Genomic DNA, 19,460 nt, shown 5'->3' on the forward strand with positions numbered 1-19,460 from the left:
AGTCCAAGATTAAATACTTCAGAAAGCACATTTCGAAAACTCTACAGCTACTGAGGAAGCGCTAGATTGCTAAAATTGATGGACAAAAGTCAGCAAACAAATAACGAAATTTATTTTCTACTAGAAGAGGACTTTCAGTCAAAAACTATAGTGAAAGCTTGATACACTCAGACAAGACACTTCATTAAGGTGTAGAGAAGCCCAACTCATCCACAGTTTGGTGTAAGGCAGGGGAACCAGTGGACAGAAAATGCCCAAGATCCAGGGGTACAGGCCTTGGGTTGCATTAATCCCTTTCTCTTGATTTCCGTATGTCTGTGTGTGCAGTCAAAAATCTCACATCCCAGAGCTATTTTAAGCTACGTTAATTAACCACCGATCAGACGCTCGGAAAGTGCCAAAGGGGAGAAAAAGCCAAGCCTATTAAGGTGATGTTGGAAACAGAAGCCAGAACATAGAAGGCCGGGCCACACAGGAGCCGAGTGCTTGCCCAGGAGAAGCGAGTAAAGGGCTGGAAAGGGATCCAGGAGCACTGCTGTGGGCACTGCTCGTCCTGACGGGCTTCCAGCTGGCTGGGCACACACACACGTCTGTCCCGTGACACCTCAGGAGCAGCTACGTCAGACCGGGCTGCCGTCTCCAGGTGGAAGAGGTGGGGTTTGAATCTTGCTCTGGTGACACGGTGCTGGCTGCATTAACAAGCTTTCCCTAAAGCCCAAATACATAAATGTCTAATCCAGTTCTGGAGAAAACACAAAGTTTGTCTGTTAGCCAAGTTTTTCCAGATCTTCTGCGAATAATATGCAAAGTGTTGCCTGGACCTACAGATCCCCTTAGGCATGGCATAAAAGAAATTTTATTTATTTATTTATTAAGTCCAAGATACTAACTACCATCAAGTATATTTTTTTTTGATGATGTTTGAACAACTGCAGAGTTTTTCTCTGGCAGTTAGCACTGTTTACACAATGCAGCAAGCCATAATGCCTTACTGCCATCATATACTTTTGATCGCCTTGACCATCACATGAAATCATTCCTTTGGCTTTAGTCTATGCATGCATCTCAACGCACATAAAAATCTTTATTTCACGTTTGGATAAATTTGCTAATAACTGCAGGACATATTTTATAAATAACGACTATTTGTTTTCCACATATTTCAGTGACAGCTCAGTGGAAGAAAATACTGAAAACAGATTTCCGTACCACCATAGGCTATCCTAGGATTCAGCTTAGGGTCTTCTAGGCTTGTCATTATTATAAAACTGTTCAAAATGCAGTCTACCTACTTTAATCCATACCATTAGTCCAAACCCATCTATTCATAATGTTAGCCATGTTAGGGCAACTAAAAGGAGAAAAAAAACTGGCATAACTCCATGTACTCTCTTTTAGACTAACAGGATGTAGAGTAAGAAGCTCTGTATTCAAAATATTTTAACACAGCATAGTTCCTGCCTATGGTCTTAAAAGCAATTTTTTTTTTTTTTACATGATATCAGCAATAACCGTTTCAGAGCTTAACAGAGACTTGGAATTTAAATTCAGGCAAACTACATTTTTCTGATAATTTTATTTCAAAACAACAACTGAAATGTGACTTTAGGCACTCAACGAAAAAACTAAGTTCATACCATTAATTCTTTTTCCAAACCATACATAGCTTTTTATCTTCTCAAAATGCACAGAGAGTTTGGCAGAGATGGGAGGGAGAATTCAGCAAAGTAACTGGAGAGGAACATGAGAGAAATAGTACTACCCTACCCAACCACAGAACACTTCCAGAGACAACAATAAAATGGACAGTCAGTCCATGAACACAGGAGGTAACATGAAAGCCTAAGTCTTTACATTTAGGTGTCTAGAAACAGGAACCAAAACAAAGCTCTTTGCAACTTGAGATCTTTTCTTGACATTAAATCCTGTATATAGATCAGTCTTACTCCATTAGCATGATAATGTTGCGCTGTGGGTGTGTTTTCCTTTTTTTTTTTTTTTAATTTTAAAAATTCCAGAAATTAAAAGCCCTTGTGCCAGTACAACTACCAGATAAGAAAACAAAGATCAAGTACTCACGCTGTGAATAAAGCAGTATCTGAAATTCCAAGAGGGCACAGGTAAAGAGTTGAACCACATTTTCTACTCCAAGCAATTCAAAAACTTCTTTAACTGGAAAATCAAATAATGGTAGTTCGTTGGTGCTTGGCCTCTGGCAGATAATTGGTCCATAAACACCTGAAAATTTTAACGACCTTCCTGCTGGAGGAAGAGGAACCTCATAGAGAATATTGTAGATGTAGCTTTCTAAAGGTAGAGGTGGCGGCTGAGGTGAAGTCACTGCTTGGTGAAGTTGTTCTAGTACTTTCTTACAAGCTTTCATGAAAGACATTGGAGTAATCAGACAAATGCACTTTGAGACATAGAGTGTGTCTCTGCTAATGTCATACGAGTTAAAACGCTGTAGCTTTGAAACAGAAGTGCCATTGCAGTCCCCAGTGCTGCTGCAGCTATCTTTGTCATTTGTGGGTGGAGTATGAAGAATGTCGTATTCAGCATTGTGCATATGATACAACGTCTGCATTGCACTGCAGATCTGTTTGCTAGTAACTTCCTCAAAGAATGTGAGTGAAAATCCAAATGTCCGTGAGCCATCTTCACGAGTAATAATAAAAGAGTGGAACTGAGGTTCTCTAGAATCTGCTTGTGTCTTGAAAGCAAGCCCTTTAGGCATACACAGCTATAAAAAAAAAAAAGAAGGGGGGAAGGGAAATAGTATCAGTTAACACTTTTTTCTATCCTCCTGCCTCATTAATGAATGGAGCACTCATTAAAATAGGATTTAGAATCCACAGATTGCTATCACGTTTCAGATTAAAAATGTTTTAAGTGTTACATCTCTGTACAATATATTTATACATATTCAAATTAGAAAAAGTAAACATGTTGAAAGGACTCTATGTGGTTTCTATTGAGAGCAATAACCATTTTGTTACAAACCTCAGTGATAATAAAACAACAAAATACAAACTCACATAAAAGTATTTTATTTACTAGGGCTAGAAACCAGACAAAGTACTATATTTGATCTAAATGAAAAAACTACACTGAACAGAAACTCATGCGCAAAGATTCATTAATCACACTAACTTATTTCTCCAAACTATTCTGTAAAATGTAACAGAAAAAGTTGTAAAGAAAATAAAAAACGTCCTATGTATGCATCACTTATCAGTTATAACTAGGTTTAACTAGGTTCCTTTAAAAAATATCTCAATTAAGTGAGAAAATCTTTGAGCCTGCAAAATTTAAAGCAATTTTTTTTACAGTCTATAACAGACTTCATACAATGATTTATTTTTTTTTTTTGTCAAGCAAAACACAAGTGAATGCCTCCACTTATTAAGGTAGGTATTTGTCTTAAAAGCAAAAGTCATTAAGCGATACTGACCATTCCCACTGCATCCTGGTCAAAAGGGTTCCATTCAACATTCTCAGGATAGCGAGCAAGAACTTTGGACTTAAATGTGCGTCTTAACGGAGTCTGTTCAAAGTTTTCCCCTGAAGGTGAAAGAAAGACACTGAAGTAAATATTTTGTAAATATCTCTTTTTAAGCTCAAACAAGGCCAAAAAGCGGGACATCAGCAGGTAGATGTGAGGATTAAGTGATTTAAACACACACATTCCTTTTAAGAGAAACAGAAAATGCAAGACAGTTAGTTAAAGCATATAATTAGACTGCAGATATTAGCAAGGATTGGCACTGTAACATTTTTATATCATTAAGTATCTGTGCTTTTCCTTAAGTGTGACTGTCTTTGGACTATGATCGTGACAGAAATTCTCTGAATTACTCTTCAAATATTTCAGATTCTCGTTAAAGCATAATTAAAGCTTAAGGTTCAGTGAAATTTTGTTACTGAAGAAAAGCACAAATAGACAAGAGACAAAGATGATGCAAGTTTAAGATAAACATAGAAGTGGCATCACTTAGTTAGTTTCTTCTTCAAGACTTAGCAAAAAAGGTATCCACCATCTATTACAAAACATTGGCTGTGAAGAGAGAGCCTAAAGGGTTAAAAGATCAAGAGGCATGAAGATAGGGTATCAGGAGAATAAAAAATTGTGCTGTTTTTCCCCACACTTTTTCCTTTACCTTCTGTTGCACTTGAAATGAAACGGCTGGCACCATCTCGGGTTTTAGAGGCCTGTATATACTGGCATAAAGCTATATAACAAATAAAAACAACACTGCATTATACATTTTATACTGTCAACTGTAATTATCATAGCTAAGACATACCAGCAAGCAACATGTAGGTATTCTATACTGAACTAGCATGCACAACAGAGAGGCTACTCTCCCAAATGTGGTTTCTCTCCATACACAGCGTTATACAAATGTCACATTTCAGACAGGTATTTCTTGAAGGAGATGATTGATACGGAACAGCAGCTCCCAGTTCCCGTACTCTCAGCCACTATAGTGATGCAACAACAGGAATTAGTTACCTGGTAAATGAAGGAAAGCGTTACATGGTAAACTGTAAAATACTCCCAAAGAGCAGTTGATGCAATTAGCCCCAAGGACAAGAGCATTTGAAGGCCTACAGAAGTAAATGTATGAATTTAAGCAGCACGATTCTAACTTTTCACAGATTCTGTCCGTACGCTAGACTGACTGATAAAACCTCGCTTATAACCTCTCTAATGTTCCCTAGAGCAACAAACGTCCACTGTGATACCAGGACGTAACTACACAGTTACTCTTCTGAATGCACACAGTTTCTTCAAAAATTTAAAAAAAAAAAAAGGAAACGAGAGAGCACAACTGCATATCTTAAAATAAGCTTTGCTCTCTTACCAGAATGCAATTAGCTAAGCAATCATGCAGCTGTTGGCAGCTGCACTAACAATCAGTCAGAATTACATGAAATCATATGATTAAAACAAATCAAACTATTTCAGCAACACCTGCAAAAGAGAAAACACTCTCCAACTCCTCTCTTATTTCCTTGCGCGCTGCAATTACATGCCAATAGAAACTGATTTTGAAAATGGTTGGGTTTGTTCTCTACTTTTATAGTAGTATTTAAGACTCAGTTGCTAAACCAACTAGGATCTTTATTCTGGGGAGCCCTTACTTCCACGAAGTAGCCACGCAGAGGTGGTTATAACACTGCCTGTAGACAATAAAGAACCTGACAAACACATCACCCTACAGACAACAAAGCTTTGTTTCCAGAGAACGCTTAAAGTACTTTGAGGGTTAATGTCACCTCAGTTCGGATCTGGGCTTAAGGACATCTTAAATATTCCCTCAGGGACCTTATCCTGAATCAGGACCTAGGACAGGTCTCACAGTACCTAAAATACTCCCGTCCATTTCATTGATCTCATTTTATAGCACTGAAATTTAAGTGGGGATTTTTTTTTCTTTTTGTCTCAAAAGCAAGAACTGAACTGATTTTCCATTAAAAAAGTGTCCCTGACTAGATTTGTATTATTTTGTTCAATGATATCATTGCTCAGAGAAAAAAAAATTCATATCCGGGAAGTCAGAAATATGTATAGAGAGACAGATTTGGGGAAAAAAAATAAAACTTCCCTAAGAGAGAGCCATATTGGGGAAGAGTAGAGTCAAAGACAGAGAACATTTAATAACAACACTTACACAAGAGCTAAAAACCTTAGAAGATGAAAATAAGGCTTTAAAGAAACTTCCGATCCCCCAGAAGGAGAAAGAAGATCACATCTCTGCTCGCTGACGCATACGCTTGGTAAAGAGAATCCTCTCTAAAAGAGGTTTTAAAAAATAAGTCAGGAGGTTTAACACACCTACTTGTTTTCTATATTTACATCTGTGCAGATGATGTCATGTCAGCTTTTTTTTTTTTTTTTTAAATAGCTGAGGAAAAACCTCAGACATTTACTAAGCTGGTTTGTCCCTCCCCTCCCCATAGGTAAGGAACAAATCTGAACGTCAAGTTTTCTCCTGATCTTGGAAAGCACACATCACAACCGCTGGATTCACCGATGTGCAAGATCACATCCATTTTCGAAAGAAAAAAACTATTTGTGACTCCAACACCTTCTCATTAGGATGATCAATAGTGTAAAATATATGATAATGCTCTTACTTTCTGAGCACAGAAAAACACCACCAACGTCCAGACAGAAGCGTACATGCCTTCTTGCATTTGATCAAACAATTCAGCTACTGCACTGCACAGCTCTTGTCAGAGAGCCTCTACACTTCTTTCCTGGTTTCGTATCTGTCTTGTTGACTTTTGCATGATGCTCATCATCTTTAGCACATCGGCACAGTTTTTAATTTATTAGCTCTCTCTTTGTTAGAGCCTCAATGCTTGTAACACAGCAACCCACCAGACCTTCAGGTCAACCAGAAGATACCGATGGGGCAGGGAATCTCAAGTGAGAGCTCACTGACACCTGCAAAGTTCAACCCGGGAACAGAAAGTGGATCTGTGCAACTCCAGGACGCTGACCAGACTATTCTCTTGCCATTACAACCAGTAAGAACCTGAGCACCTGCATTGCCTCCCCTTTCATTTCTTCCACTGACCACCTAGTGCTTATCACTAGACATCCATCAATAGACAGGAAAAAAAATCCACAAACAATATTTGCTTATACCCAGTGTCCAAATGCAATTAACCCTTAATTCCTAAATTTATGAGCACTTAGAAGCTTCTCACACACAATCCTCGCTCCAGCAAAACACCAAGTGCAGCAGATCTGCAGAAGGCAAAAATAAATACAGGTTTCAAGATCCATCTCTTCATAAATCAGAGATCTGATTAATTTAGTACTCATTGAAAGGGTTTTGATAAAAACTCTGAAGAAAGGTTTTAACAAATGCAGGAAGAGAAATGTCAAAAATTGACAAGTTTTATTCTAGACCTGAGAAAATTAAGATGTAAGAGAATATAAACTGATACAAATATGATGCATCCTACAGTTTTCAGAATGTCCTAAGTGTGAGAACTTGAACTCTATTAAAGGACTACTACCATCAAATCCTGCTTCTCATAAGGTTCCTCTCCTTAAACGATTCCAGCCTATGCATCTGTACTTTGGGCTTCCTAATTGCACGCACATCAGAAAAGCTAATGCACACCCGCAGGATATTGTACCTTTGAGCTAACAGCACCGTCTCATCTTACTGAGTGGTATTTTAGCCAGACACCCAATGCTGAACGTAAGCCATATCCCAGGTAGATGTGCAGCACATGCAGGCAGCCTCTGGCTCATTTTTATGCTCCACCTTGCTCTTACCTGTGACTTCTCTCGCTGCTCCACCTCCAAGCAGAAGACAGCAGTGCCTGTCTCGGGCTGATCAGAAGCTGGGCTTACAAACTCAAGACAGACCCACTACATGGAGTTCCTAATCCGTGGGACACAGCATTGCTTTGGGAGTACCTGCATACAACTATCCCTGTCGATGTAAACAACTTTTCTACAAGATTACACAGGGGGGAAAAACTTAGAGAAACTAGAGTGAAGCATAGCATCTTGCTGGTTATTGAAGGATGCTAGCTACCAGGCTTTCCTCAGCTTTGAGGTGGGGTAAAAAGAGGAGTGAATCCCAAAGGTCTTCTACCCTTTCCTGACTTACTCTGAAAAAAATAAATAAATAAATAAAAATTTGATTTGTTACCTTCGCAATCCTAAGGAAAAGAAAAAGGTCCTCCCAACAAAGTAATAGGAAAAGTGGTTATGCAACTTGTAGGCTCATTTACTCATGACTTCCTCCCAATATATAAACTGTAAAAATATACTTTTCAGTTGAAACTTTTAAGTGAAAAGGATGAAATTTTGAGTTCTCAAAAACAAGAAGGAAAACGAGCCCCCTCTGAATGGCTGGGAATTCAGACTGAAAATCCTGCCACCACTGACACACCTCTCACTCCTTTCTCCTCCTTTCTGACTCTGCCACTGGCAATATCATGTCCACAGAACTGGGAGGACAATTCATGGCTGCTGTCACTGTTATTAATCTCATGTAACCATGTGGAAAGATATTTCCTGTCAAACCTTCACGTGTGGTCACAAAATAAGCTACAGCTGTACTGGGATCTGGCTCAGTTTTCCTGCTCTGCCAATAAGTCAGAAGCGGCTATCCTCATTACCAGAAGTGCCTGACAAAAGATTTGAACGGTCACGCAACACTGATTTTAAAGAATCATTAATACTGCCACCTTCATTTGTTCACTGAGCACGCCGATCTGCTCAAGATAATTACAAACCAAAGAAATCCAGAAAGCCCTACCAATCCTGATTAAGTAGTTTGTTGCTTTCACCCTGTCAAGCAGCTTATTTCTCAAAACTCCCGTGACATAGCCTGCTAGTCATTCCCTTCACTCAGTTTTGGTGTATTTTTATTGCATACCTTATATCTTTGAATGGAAAATGGTATTAGAGAGAGTATGTAATCAAAACAATATGGTTATATTTTGCACATAAGAGCACATTCGCATGAAATTTTTTTCAGCATACAGAAGTTGTACATATAATTCCTGATGCCACTAAAATGAGTGTCTTGTTTATATGTCTAGATATAAAGATAAATAATTTTCTGGAAAGAACGTGATCCTTAAATATTAAGTTAACTGAACATAAAATCACTCCAGCTCTAAAATCCACGGTCCAAGTCTAAACAAAAATAGTTGGCTGGCCAAACAGGTAGTGTGCTTATTTCTGGAATACACACTGTAGAAATTACAAAAGAATGGAGCAAATGAGAAAAATTAGGACAAGGTTGGAGGGAGTGGAGGATGACAACACTGCAGAGAAGAGGTCGCATGTACCTTGGGAGATCTGATGACTTCTTTATTAGCCAAACTGTCAGATGACCAACAGTTGACCTGCTCACACCGTAAAATACAGGTGATAAGGATGTCTCTAGACATGGATAATCAGTCGCGCCAAGAACCAATGTCTTAAAGCTAAAGCCAAAGCAGATGTGTTAAAAATAACACTCACCACATTTCTAATTGCCAATAAAAACAGTCAAATATTCTATTTTCAAGTCTTAAGAGAAAAAATGGGATAACCAAACAAAAGATTAAATTTGATGGCCTTCATCATAAGAGATGTGAAATGGGATAGTAATCCCATTGAACCATTCTAGTCAGAAAGGCAGACAGGGATGCTTTCTACCACAGGAAAGATTTTTCAAGTCCCTTATTCTACTATTAAAGAAAAGTCATTTAAACGCATAGCTAGAGAACTATTAATATTCCAATAATTAGGCAAGGTTCACTTCAAAAAATGAAAATAAGCAGCACATTTATCTGATCCCTTTTTTAAGGATCATTAAGCCATATATAACTGCAAATAAACTACAACCTATGAAACACTCGGTTTGACAGATTAAGGTAATAAATTCATTAAACAAGAATTCTTGGAGTAAAAACTACCATTCAAGGAAAGCTACAGCTGCCAGGGCTGTAAGCAATCACTCCATCAACAGAGAAATGCCTTCAGACAGTGACTTGCTTCCTTCCTCCCAGCTCCTCCTCAGGCAGAACTGCACGTATTTCTCGTCAGAGAGGATTCCCTTTCTGAGACAACCTCCTCCTTGCACATACACCAACATGAATTCTTCACTTTTATGCTGAAACTCATTCGCCCACCGTCCTGCAGTTGTGTCCTCTCCTCTCCCCACTGCCAGCAAGCCCAGCAGGCACAGTGCCAGCCGAAGTGGTGGCTCCACCAGGTCATTTGCTGCTGGAATCGGAACTTCAGCAGTCTTGAAAGTGGGTCAGGTTATTCAGATCAGAAAATTCATATTCTTGAGTATCGCTTTTGTTTTCTTGCAGAGGTGCTGTCTTAGCAGCTGAAATCAGGGGTTTCATCCACTGTATGTAGTGAATCAGGACTTTTGTCAACTGTCTCCAGTAGCTGTCATTCCATGGCATTTGTAACAAATCCACAACCTATGACTCTCACGTCTGTGTCTTTCTCTAAAGACTTTGTTAAGCAAGTTACTGTTCTACTTTTGCTGACAAAAGAACTCGAAGACAAAGTAAGTCCATTGCCTACCTTTCTAAAACAAAGGTAGGAAAATGTGTTAGGGACACACCACCCTATACTTAAGCATAACTGAATTGTGTGTTGGGTGGAGTGCCATCCTTCATCTGTAAGAGTCAAAAGATTTTTTTCAGAGGAAGCAGAGAGAAGAGGAAGAAAATAACCAGTGCGATGAAAGGCCCCAATTTATTTTTGGCCTGTTTGTCAACTAAGGAATGCAAGCTTGCTTCTAACAATCCCTTATTCCAATCCCATGAGAACACGTTCCCTTCAGTATGCAACATACATTTCAACATTCAGTGGAGAATACAATTATTCCTCCTGCAGTCACTAAAAATATGAGAAGGCCAAAAAGACAGGTTAACTCTAATCTGCTGACTGTAAAAGACCCTGATGTTTTCTTTTTTTCTTTTGCTTTTCCTATTTTTAACAATTGTGATATCAAGAACCTCGCTGTGAACTGAAATAAAAAATAGGAGTTAATTTCACAGTGTAACTGGATACTTGGTGTAAATTCCACTGGATACCAATGATATCTTGACCATCCATTGCTTCAATGGTATAAATTCTTGTAAGCCTTCTATGACAAATGAGAATAAAGAGATGAACAGAGATCTATCGTTTAACGTTTGTCGATTTATTCATCTAGTTGATAACAAAACACATTGCCACACAACTGGAATAGTTTCAAAATTGCCACAGCATTTTGAATGTACCACATGAAAAAAAAGCTGACAACGTCTGCATGCTGGGACTGCAAGGTCAGAACACCGAAAGCTTTTGGTTTTACTTTTCTGGTACAGTTCTAAGGAAGGTGGGAAGAGGTGGGGCAGGGAAGGGGCAAAGGAAGTCATCAAGAATCTAACGCAGCTTTTTAGAAAAGCAACAAGAACACACACATCCCCCCCTCCCCGGCTTAAATGTTTAAAAACATCCCAAGCCCATTTATTTTCTTTCACTACTCTGCATGCAGGATAGCAGATGGACGCGATGTATTTAAACCAAGACTGCCTGATACAATTTTTCAAAAAAGTACTCTTAAAAACAGAATTGTTTTTTACAAGGCTTTTTTCTTTTCTGCTTTAGTCACAGCAAATATAACAAGAAGATATTTAGCTCTGTTTTCAACTAAACAACAGAAGCAGCATTCAAAATGACAATGACAGGCATGTTGTCAGCCACAGCAGGGCAGGCACATGTCTTTGACAGAACAAATCTGAAATACTTGCAAAAGAAGACACTAAGAAACAAAACGAGTGGCCTATCCTCAGAATAAAACACAATCCTTTTACATGCACTAGAAATATAAAACAGAAGTGGAGATGAGTGTATTTTAAGTATATTGAATATAGAAATCAGCTGTTCCCCTCGTGCCCTGCCCAGACTGGCAGACCCAGTGGACCTACTTCCGAAAACCCTGAGCAAACAGAAGCACAGACCCTCTCAGCCAACCGTCACAAAACACCGTGCATCTCCTTCTACACTGCAGTGTCCCAGGGAGTTGATGTCTGCACTTGTTACACGCTCACTGCCCTCCAGAGCAGAGGACTGATAGGAGGATGCCAGTGTAACAGCACAAGGACTGAATGTTAGTACCAAAGCAACTTTCCGTTCCTTTCACCAACACTTATTTTCTTCCAGAGTACCACTGAGATTTTGCACCGAAGAGAAAAATATATAGATATTTCAAAAATACAAATTAAGCCTTTCCTGCAGATTTTAAAAGCTGTTCCAGTGATGGACACTGAACAGCAAGCACAGGAAGTCCAGCCTCACTTTCTTATCAAGCCTTGGAAAACTGTTTTGCAGTAACCTGCCTTAAGGACCCAAAACAAAATGCCCTGTGAGAAAGTTATCTACTTACTTGATATTGAGGCATCTACATTTTTTTTAAAGAGTTTATTTTTTTAAAAAAAAAAGCACAAATTTAATCAGAGGTGCTAACACTTTGGTCTATGTATATGACAAACTCTGAAGCTCATCCTAGCTCTAGCTATATCTTTCCTTATCATCTCATCAATCATTTCTCTCGAGTTTTCTTTTCTTTCATATGTACCACATCAAGCTCACCTTTCTTCTTCACAAGAAGAAAGATTCATGTCTGGGGAAAAAAAAAAAAGTTTTCAATATGAAAATCTGACTAGAAGTAAGAGGAAGAACAAAGTCCAGTGCTTTTATTCAGTCCTAAAAACACAAGTCACAGACTTGTTCAGAGTCGGGAGCAAAGACTGTTTGTGCTTCAAGCAAGAGCTTGAGTTAAATGCCTTCTATGGTTGAGCTTCAAGAAAAAAACATGGTGTTTTTCACCTCATCCTCAGAAGGACTGAGATGCGCCTAAACAGAAATGTTAGCAGCCCTCAGTGAAAGCGCAGAACGAGGTCTCTCAGATTTCAGTCTTGGACCACACACATAAAAGAGCCAGAAAGGGCCATGCCATTCTTATGCTGGTTAGAGCTGGCACTGACCTTGTTAAATCAAGGGACTTTTCCCCAAGGTACTTCTGACAGCTCTGTAAGGTAGTGCAGGGCTTGGGAAGCAAATCTGGGAGGTAACAGTGGTAAGGGAGTCTGCTCAAAGTAGCAAGTTAAGGAGGAATTAAGTAATACATGCAAATAGTAGAATAGTTCACAAAAAATATGCTTGTACAGGACAGAAGCAATACACAGACAAGTACACTGAAGAAACCTCAGGAGCCCTGCCCACATCTTTCTGCAACACAGAGCGCAATTGTAAATACAAAGAGCAGCAACTACAGCTTCAACAAGACTTTTCTAAAGTCACTTGAAGTCATGCTGAAAGAAAATTTGTCTCTGTGAAACCAACCCTGTTTCCTCACTCAGTTAAACATTAAAACATTGCTCCACCTGAAAACGAAAAGGTCACTTAGGACCATCCTGTTATCTGACTGCAGATCACTTATTCATGAAAAGCAACACAGTTTCTTTCGAAGATGCTTCAGTACTAATATGTAAATGACTCCATACAAACGTACGTATCCTACCTGACTGTGGCAGATCGTATGATCAGTAAAAATATGTAGATAAAGCCATATTACACACTTTTACAGGGAAGTTTGAAACTAAAGGTCTCTTGCCAATCAAACCATAAGCAAGGCAGCATTTTCCTGGAAATACCGAGAAATTAGCCTTTAGCAGAAGTACCCCAAGTAAATCCTTCATCATTTAGCAGTTTGTGTTGGAATGCTTCATCATTTCTGTGCAATGATATTTTAAGCCTCTCAGGATTAACGTTCTAGTTCACTGCAACCTTGACTACAAACCACAAATCCAAAAAGGCTTGTCAAGAAATTCGGCGAGAAGAATTACTGCGCAACATACATCACTAAGTAACTGCTTCCGACATCGTCACTTCACATGCATTATTTCTGCTACATGAGCCCTGCAGATCAGAAGGAATTCAGGAGACAAGTATGAGAAGTCATTACCAAGAACACTCAAATAGGACATCACTAACTGAAAAGGCAGGAAAAAAAAAACTGTTGTAGGATTTTGTAACTACAAGATCAGTAATTTGAAGATTTAGGAAAAAAAAAAAAGTGCTTTATTATTTGCAAGTGGCAGTATTTCCCAAATAATCCATTTAAGCGGCTTTTTTGTATAGTATCTCTCTTGCAGAATAAACTAGGGAGGGTGGAAGGGGAGAGGGGATAGGGGAAAGGACTGAAAAAAAAAAAACATCTTTGTTGCCTTGCTTTAAGGATGTGAATCTCATTTGTCTTTTTAAAAAAAGGCTTCAAAATCTGACTTGTAAACTAAATTATTCAGATGCACTTTTAGCATCATTAGTCTATTCGCAAATTAGGAACAAACCCGGTAACTTTTCCACTCCTCCCCACCATACCCAAGACCCTTACAAACCAGCTGCATCTGTAACTGGAGGGTGGGAGAACAAAGGGTTCCGGGGTTTGGGGGGAGATGATTTTATACAGCACACAGCCCAGCTTCACCTAAAACACAGATGTGATAATCACAAGATTGGTATTACAGAAACACCACCTAATAAACCGTGGCTTCAATTGTAGTGCAGCAAAGCACAGCTGCTTCTCCCTTACATCAGCTCTCCCATTCTTTATGCTCCATATCAGCTACCCTAGCACGTCTGCCTCAGTTCCCAAAGAGACAAAAGATCTTTTTGGCACTCCAACACGGCAAACAACTCAGGCTTCTTGGGAAAAGATAGAGGGGGCAGGGGCAGTAGAATAAACTATTATCTGGATTAAAGCGTTATACATGTGCCAGTGTAAGCCCAGCCAGAAGTTGTTGCCATCTCCTGCCCATCCCCAGTGACCGGTGTGAACACAGCGCGTGGTCTCAGCCTTGGTGCTGCCGGGAGCCCCCCCAGCACCACCACCTTGGGCAAGCAGTCTCAGAGGAGCAAAAAAGCTGAAAACCCTTCCTCTCAGCCTCCAGGAATCCACAAGGAAGGAGGCACGCTGTTAGGGAGCTGTGGGAGGCCTGCACTGACACCATCCATATTAAGGACAAAGACAGAAAAACAAACCCAAACCAAACAAAATCAGCTTCAGAAGAAATCAAGCAGTGGCTCCTACCAACGCAGTTTACTTCTGCAGTGAGCTGAGCGTTGGTTCTTACTACGACAGCAAAACCTACTCACATGACGTTTTCCCAAGGAACAAGCAGTATTGCAGAAGAGTTTCACTGCAAGAACCACAGCTGGCTCCAACCCCAAATGTCATGTCTTAATTCCCAGAGAAAAACACCCAAAAGAGGAAATACAAAAAAGGTCAACTGTCAGTCAGAAAAAGATATCTGATGCTTTAAGCTTGTTCTTCTTCCTCCTTGTTCCCTTTAGCAACCCCCTACAAACCCGTTTCAGACAAAATAAAAGTCTGTAACTATTTAAGCACGTTGATCTTGCAGAGTAACACAGGTGCTGACAGCAGCAATACTGCACGGACTGCCCCAAAGGGAGCTGCTGTACCAATTCCGACACGGTAAGCAATGTGTACTGGTTTATATTTGTGACAAATGCCCTCAATTATTTCATCATAGCCATATTTTTAAGTTTATATTAGTACAGAGCACTGCTAAAATAAACCCTCCCAATAGGCAATATCTGAGGATCAGTTGCCATGTCAAATCTCAAGGCAGCAAAATAGAAAAACAGTGGCCCTTCAGTTCCTGACTGAGCGATGAGGTGAGATGGTTCTGTTTTACTGGTGAGGAGAAACGTTTGCTCTAGTGTCAGGTTGTCGGGTTAATTTTGAGTGGAGCTATGTGAATACCGCACACCGTGCTTCACCTTCGCTCACAATTGCACAAAGCAGCACTCAGGAAGGAGCCGGTGTGCCAGCACATGGATGGCATTACTAATGATCGGTCCCGTTATGCTACATGGTCCAGAACCACAGACCTAACCTCAAAAACATTGAAAACAAAATACAAAGGTATGGGAGACTAAGAATAATTCAAATAGTATCACAGCTTCATATTAACGAATAGAATTCTGTTATGGGGTCTGAAAGGGCACGTGAAAGTACCTACAGGAAGGATACAGCCTGGGCACAGGGCTTCACTTAACACATATTTTCATCTTCCCTCAAGAACGAAGCTCATGATCAGCTTGGAAGCACCATGAGACAGATCTTTGCAAATTAAACAGGAGTTTATATATTGAATAAAATATTTTTGGGACCACACCTTAAGTGACCTGTTTGGACCGACAAGAAGGGAAGAAAGAAATGCCGGTGACAGTCTAATGACTGGCCTTGGTCCTCCCCCATAAGGTTGGTGGGGGTTTTCTGGTTGGTTTTGTGTGTTTGTTGGTTAGTTGGTTGCTTTTTTAAACAATCCTATGATTACATCAATCTTTCCTTTAAAGATTATAAGCATTTTCATCTACCAGCTATTTCTCCTTTGTAATACTGTTACTTCTGAATTCACTAGGACCATCTTCACGATATGGCATTCATATGGAAGCACGTGCAGCACAGAAGCCCATGGATCAGAACACAGCGTCCAGGTCCTTGGGTTTGAGTTTTACACTACCTACTGGCAACTCCCAGACTACACTTACATGTCAGTATAATGCAACAGGAAGCTCATCCTTTTTTATTATGTAGCTTTAACACTACATAATAAACAAACTCCACTGACAAGTGATTATTAAAAACTAACACACCACAGAGAAGGAAAATAAAAAAAATGTCTTTGGTGAAAAAGACTGCAGAATAACAATTCCAACAGTTCCATACAGTGCAGGAATTACTTTCAGCACCATGCAGATCACATCTAGGCAAGTCAACACGTCCGGGATTCCAGCAGAAAGGTAAGGCATGACTGCTCCAGGATACAGTCTTCAGCTTAAATTCAGAAATCTTATCGTAACATTACAGCTTTATTAGTGATACAGCACACCAAAGATTTTGGTAGCTGATGTATTTCGTCATTTCCCCTCTGAAGGCAGAATTTCTGCAACAGAGCGTTGCACAGAACCTAAGAGATCTGTCATCGCTTCCAGCACATCGTCAGCACCTGGAGACGAGCCTCAGCACCTCTCGTCCAGCACAGAAACTGCCCCTGGGTGAAGCTTCAGGAAGAGCAACACATCAGCAGTTGTTTGTCTGTGGTTTTGGTTGAAAAATTTTACTAGATGGTAGTAAATCTCTTTTAGCAGGTCACCCATCATCGCAACAAGAAAGGGCACCTAGATAGCCAGATCACACAAATTTGGGGATGAAAAAAAGCCCTAGCAATAGGGAGCATCTTTAACACCCACCTCGGTTCGGTGGCGAGAACAAAGTCTGCCGGCAGCATCCCCGGGGCCAGGCCCCCGCTGCACCCAGCCACCCCCCAACACTGGGCGCCCATGAAGAGAATTGTTCCAACAGGGCACAGGGTCGGAACCTGGTTTCCAGAGCAGAAACAAGAAGGGGGGGACGGAGGGGAACACTGCACAATAATCCTTTCATTGAAAGGAGAAAGCCTTCCAGGAAGCACAGAGTGTTTCAAAGCTTGAGCCGAAACCCACTGAAATCAACAGAGGCTCTTTCCATTTATAGCACAGGGTGCTGGAGGAGGCTATAACCTGAAATGCTGTTTAAAAAGGAAAGTGTTACCAGTCCTACTACCATGAATTATTAATAACACAACAAAATCAACAAAATGCCCTGGAATTCCACCCAGCTCATCCGCTGTGACGTTTCCATGCATTCATTCTCCTCCCCCTTGGAGGGGGGGGGACGGGAACGACCCTTTTTTAACCTGTTCCTCAAATCACACACAAAGATCAGGCTCCCCAATAAACACAAAAACCCTCCCCCTTGTCCCACACCTCATCACAGGCAACAAACACCGTGAGAGAGGGGAAAAGCAGAGTGCCAGGCACCTTGCACACTGCTGTTTTACCTACTACAGGCACAGAGCTTAACAGGGAAAACCAAAACAGAACATCATGCTCCAGCCTTCAGACCTGCAAGTTCAAACGGAACATTAAAAAAGGCACTGGCCTCTCGTCCAGATTATTGTTAGGAAGCCTGCTCAATACAGTAATACAGTGTTTTTAGTCTAGTTATACAGGTAGAGCTATCCATGCTCCTACTGAGATCAAGCCCGTTACCAAGTGTCTTGCCCTGTAGTACACAAGCACATACACAGTGAATGAATTACAAAATTAACACCAGAAATTGCCTTCAATCCAAAACCTTTGTTCAATTACGATTTAATTAATAAAAATCTGTGGGACCACATCGCATTGTGTTCTCTTGCACTTCTCAAATGAAATCGATGCTGTAATGTAAAGTACCATTAGAGGACAGCCCGTTACACTGTATTCACTCCTCAAGCAGCAAGTTGCAGTTTGCAATCACTGTAACACCAGATAGGCACCAAGGTAAAGCCCTCCTCAGCATGAGGAGCAGACGAGAAGTTTTTCTCTTAATAACTTGAAAGAAAAAGTTTCAATCACAGCCACAATTTAGGAGTTCAACGTAGGTGATGACTGAAGCAACGCAGACTCCGGTCTAGAGGAAAGGCGCGTTTATTCACGCAGCTTTTAAGACAGATGTAAAGGAATAAGAAGCACAACTCAAACCGTTCGTAAAGCATTTATAAAGGCGAGCGGGCTGAGTAACCAGGCGTGCCGCCTGCCTGGATGCTGGGCTCAGCCCGGGGCCAGGCAGCAGCGCCAGGCCGAGTCCCCCCCTTGGGGGCAGACGGAGGTGCCGGGCAGCAGCCCAGGCCGGCCGTTAGCCGTTACTGCCGGCCGTTAGCCGTTAACTGCCAGCCGTTGGCCGTTACCGGCCGCCCCCCGCCCCGCGGCCGCTCACCGGAGAGCTCGTCCGGCTCCAGCCCGGTCTCGGTGTCCAGCCCGCAGATGACGAAGTAGTCGGCGAAGCGGCCGGGTGCCGAGGAGCCGCCGCCGCCGCCGCCGCCGCTCATGCTGGAGCGCGAGAGGGGCGCGGGGCTCAGGGGCTGCGGGGCCGGGCGGCGGCGGCGGGCGGCGGGGCTGCGCCAGCGGCGGCGGCCGCCTCCATGGCGGAGCGCAGCGGGCAGCGCCGCACGGCATTGTGGGGGCGGCCCCCGGCTGCTCCCGGGGGGGCCGGGGGGCGGCCCGGGCCGGGAGCCGCAGTGCTGCGCCTGCGCGCTGCGCTCGGGGGGTGACGTCATGCTGCCGGGCCGCCGCGGGAGGGGCCGCGCCCGCAGGGGGCGCTGAAGGGGGAGGAGAGGGGGGGGGCTCCGTGAGGGGCGGCTCGGCCCCGCGTCACGGCCTCGCGCCTCACAGCCCGCCCTGCTGCCGTTAACGCCCCGACCCCAGCACACACACACAGCCCCCAGGGAGCCCTTCGTTAAGCACGGCTTTCCCCCGGCCCGACAGAGAGCCGGGGCAGCCTCACAGGACTGAAATTGGGTCTGCACACACAGCCTTCCCCCTCCTCTCCTCGCCCCAGCTGTCTCTCTGACACCAGAAGCCTTCTCTATCCTACAGGGTTGCTGTGAATAAAAATCACTTTCCTCGTCTTTCCGCATTATTATCTAAGGTTGCTCAAGTAGTTTGCGATTATATCCCCTCTGTAGTGCAGAATTAATCAGGTACCAACCTAACATGACGTGCTGTCAAGCACATGAAACTTTGCATATTTGAACTCACATTGCAAAGACACGAGACTTACTGCTTCTTCCCCAGCAGCTGAGAGACAGCAGCTTGTATAAGACTTCTGTCAATAACCCCACAGCCCATTGCAGCGTAGTAACTCAGCTCTTAAACCATTTCTTCCCACCAAAATGGTGGAGAGCTTTTCCATGCTTCTGGGAACCAGGAAAAGCCAAGTATTCACATGGTGATGACGGTACAGACCAGACAATGGGTCATCAATGCACAGAAGCATTGCTTAGGTTTGACTGATAGTTCTGACAGATCAATT

At 41.9% G+C, this 19,460-nt stretch overlaps 1 protein-coding gene across 5 annotated transcripts in view; it reads right to left on the bottom strand.

The window, feature by feature from the left end:
• Positions 1-18,616, bottom strand: part of DENND5A (DENN domain containing 5A) — a 61,052-nt gene extending 42,436 nt beyond the window's left edge. For 2 of the 5 annotated variants that reach the window (XM_068685276.1, XM_068685274.1), the window contains exons 1-4: positions 18,366-18,613; positions 4,158-4,229; positions 3,452-3,561; positions 2,080-2,740 (exon numbers count right to left, since the gene is read on the bottom strand). In XM_068685276.1, coding sequence (XP_068541377.1) covers positions 2,080-2,740; positions 3,452-3,561; positions 4,158-4,229; positions 18,366-18,477 — 955 coding nt within the window. In that variant the 5' untranslated portion in view covers positions 18,478-18,613. Of the gene's footprint in view, positions 1-2,079; positions 2,741-3,451; positions 3,562-4,157; positions 4,230-18,365 lie in introns of all 5 variants that reach the window. The other 3 variants (XM_068685277.1, XM_068685275.1, XR_011097455.1) reach the window with 2 other exon arrangements.
• Positions 18,617-19,460: the final 844 nt, after the last annotated feature.

Source organism: Anas acuta, chromosome 5, assembly GCF_963932015.1.
Source record: "Anas acuta chromosome 5, bAnaAcu1.1, whole genome shotgun sequence".
Taxonomy (NCBI): domain Eukaryota; kingdom Metazoa; phylum Chordata; class Aves; order Anseriformes; family Anatidae; genus Anas; species Anas acuta.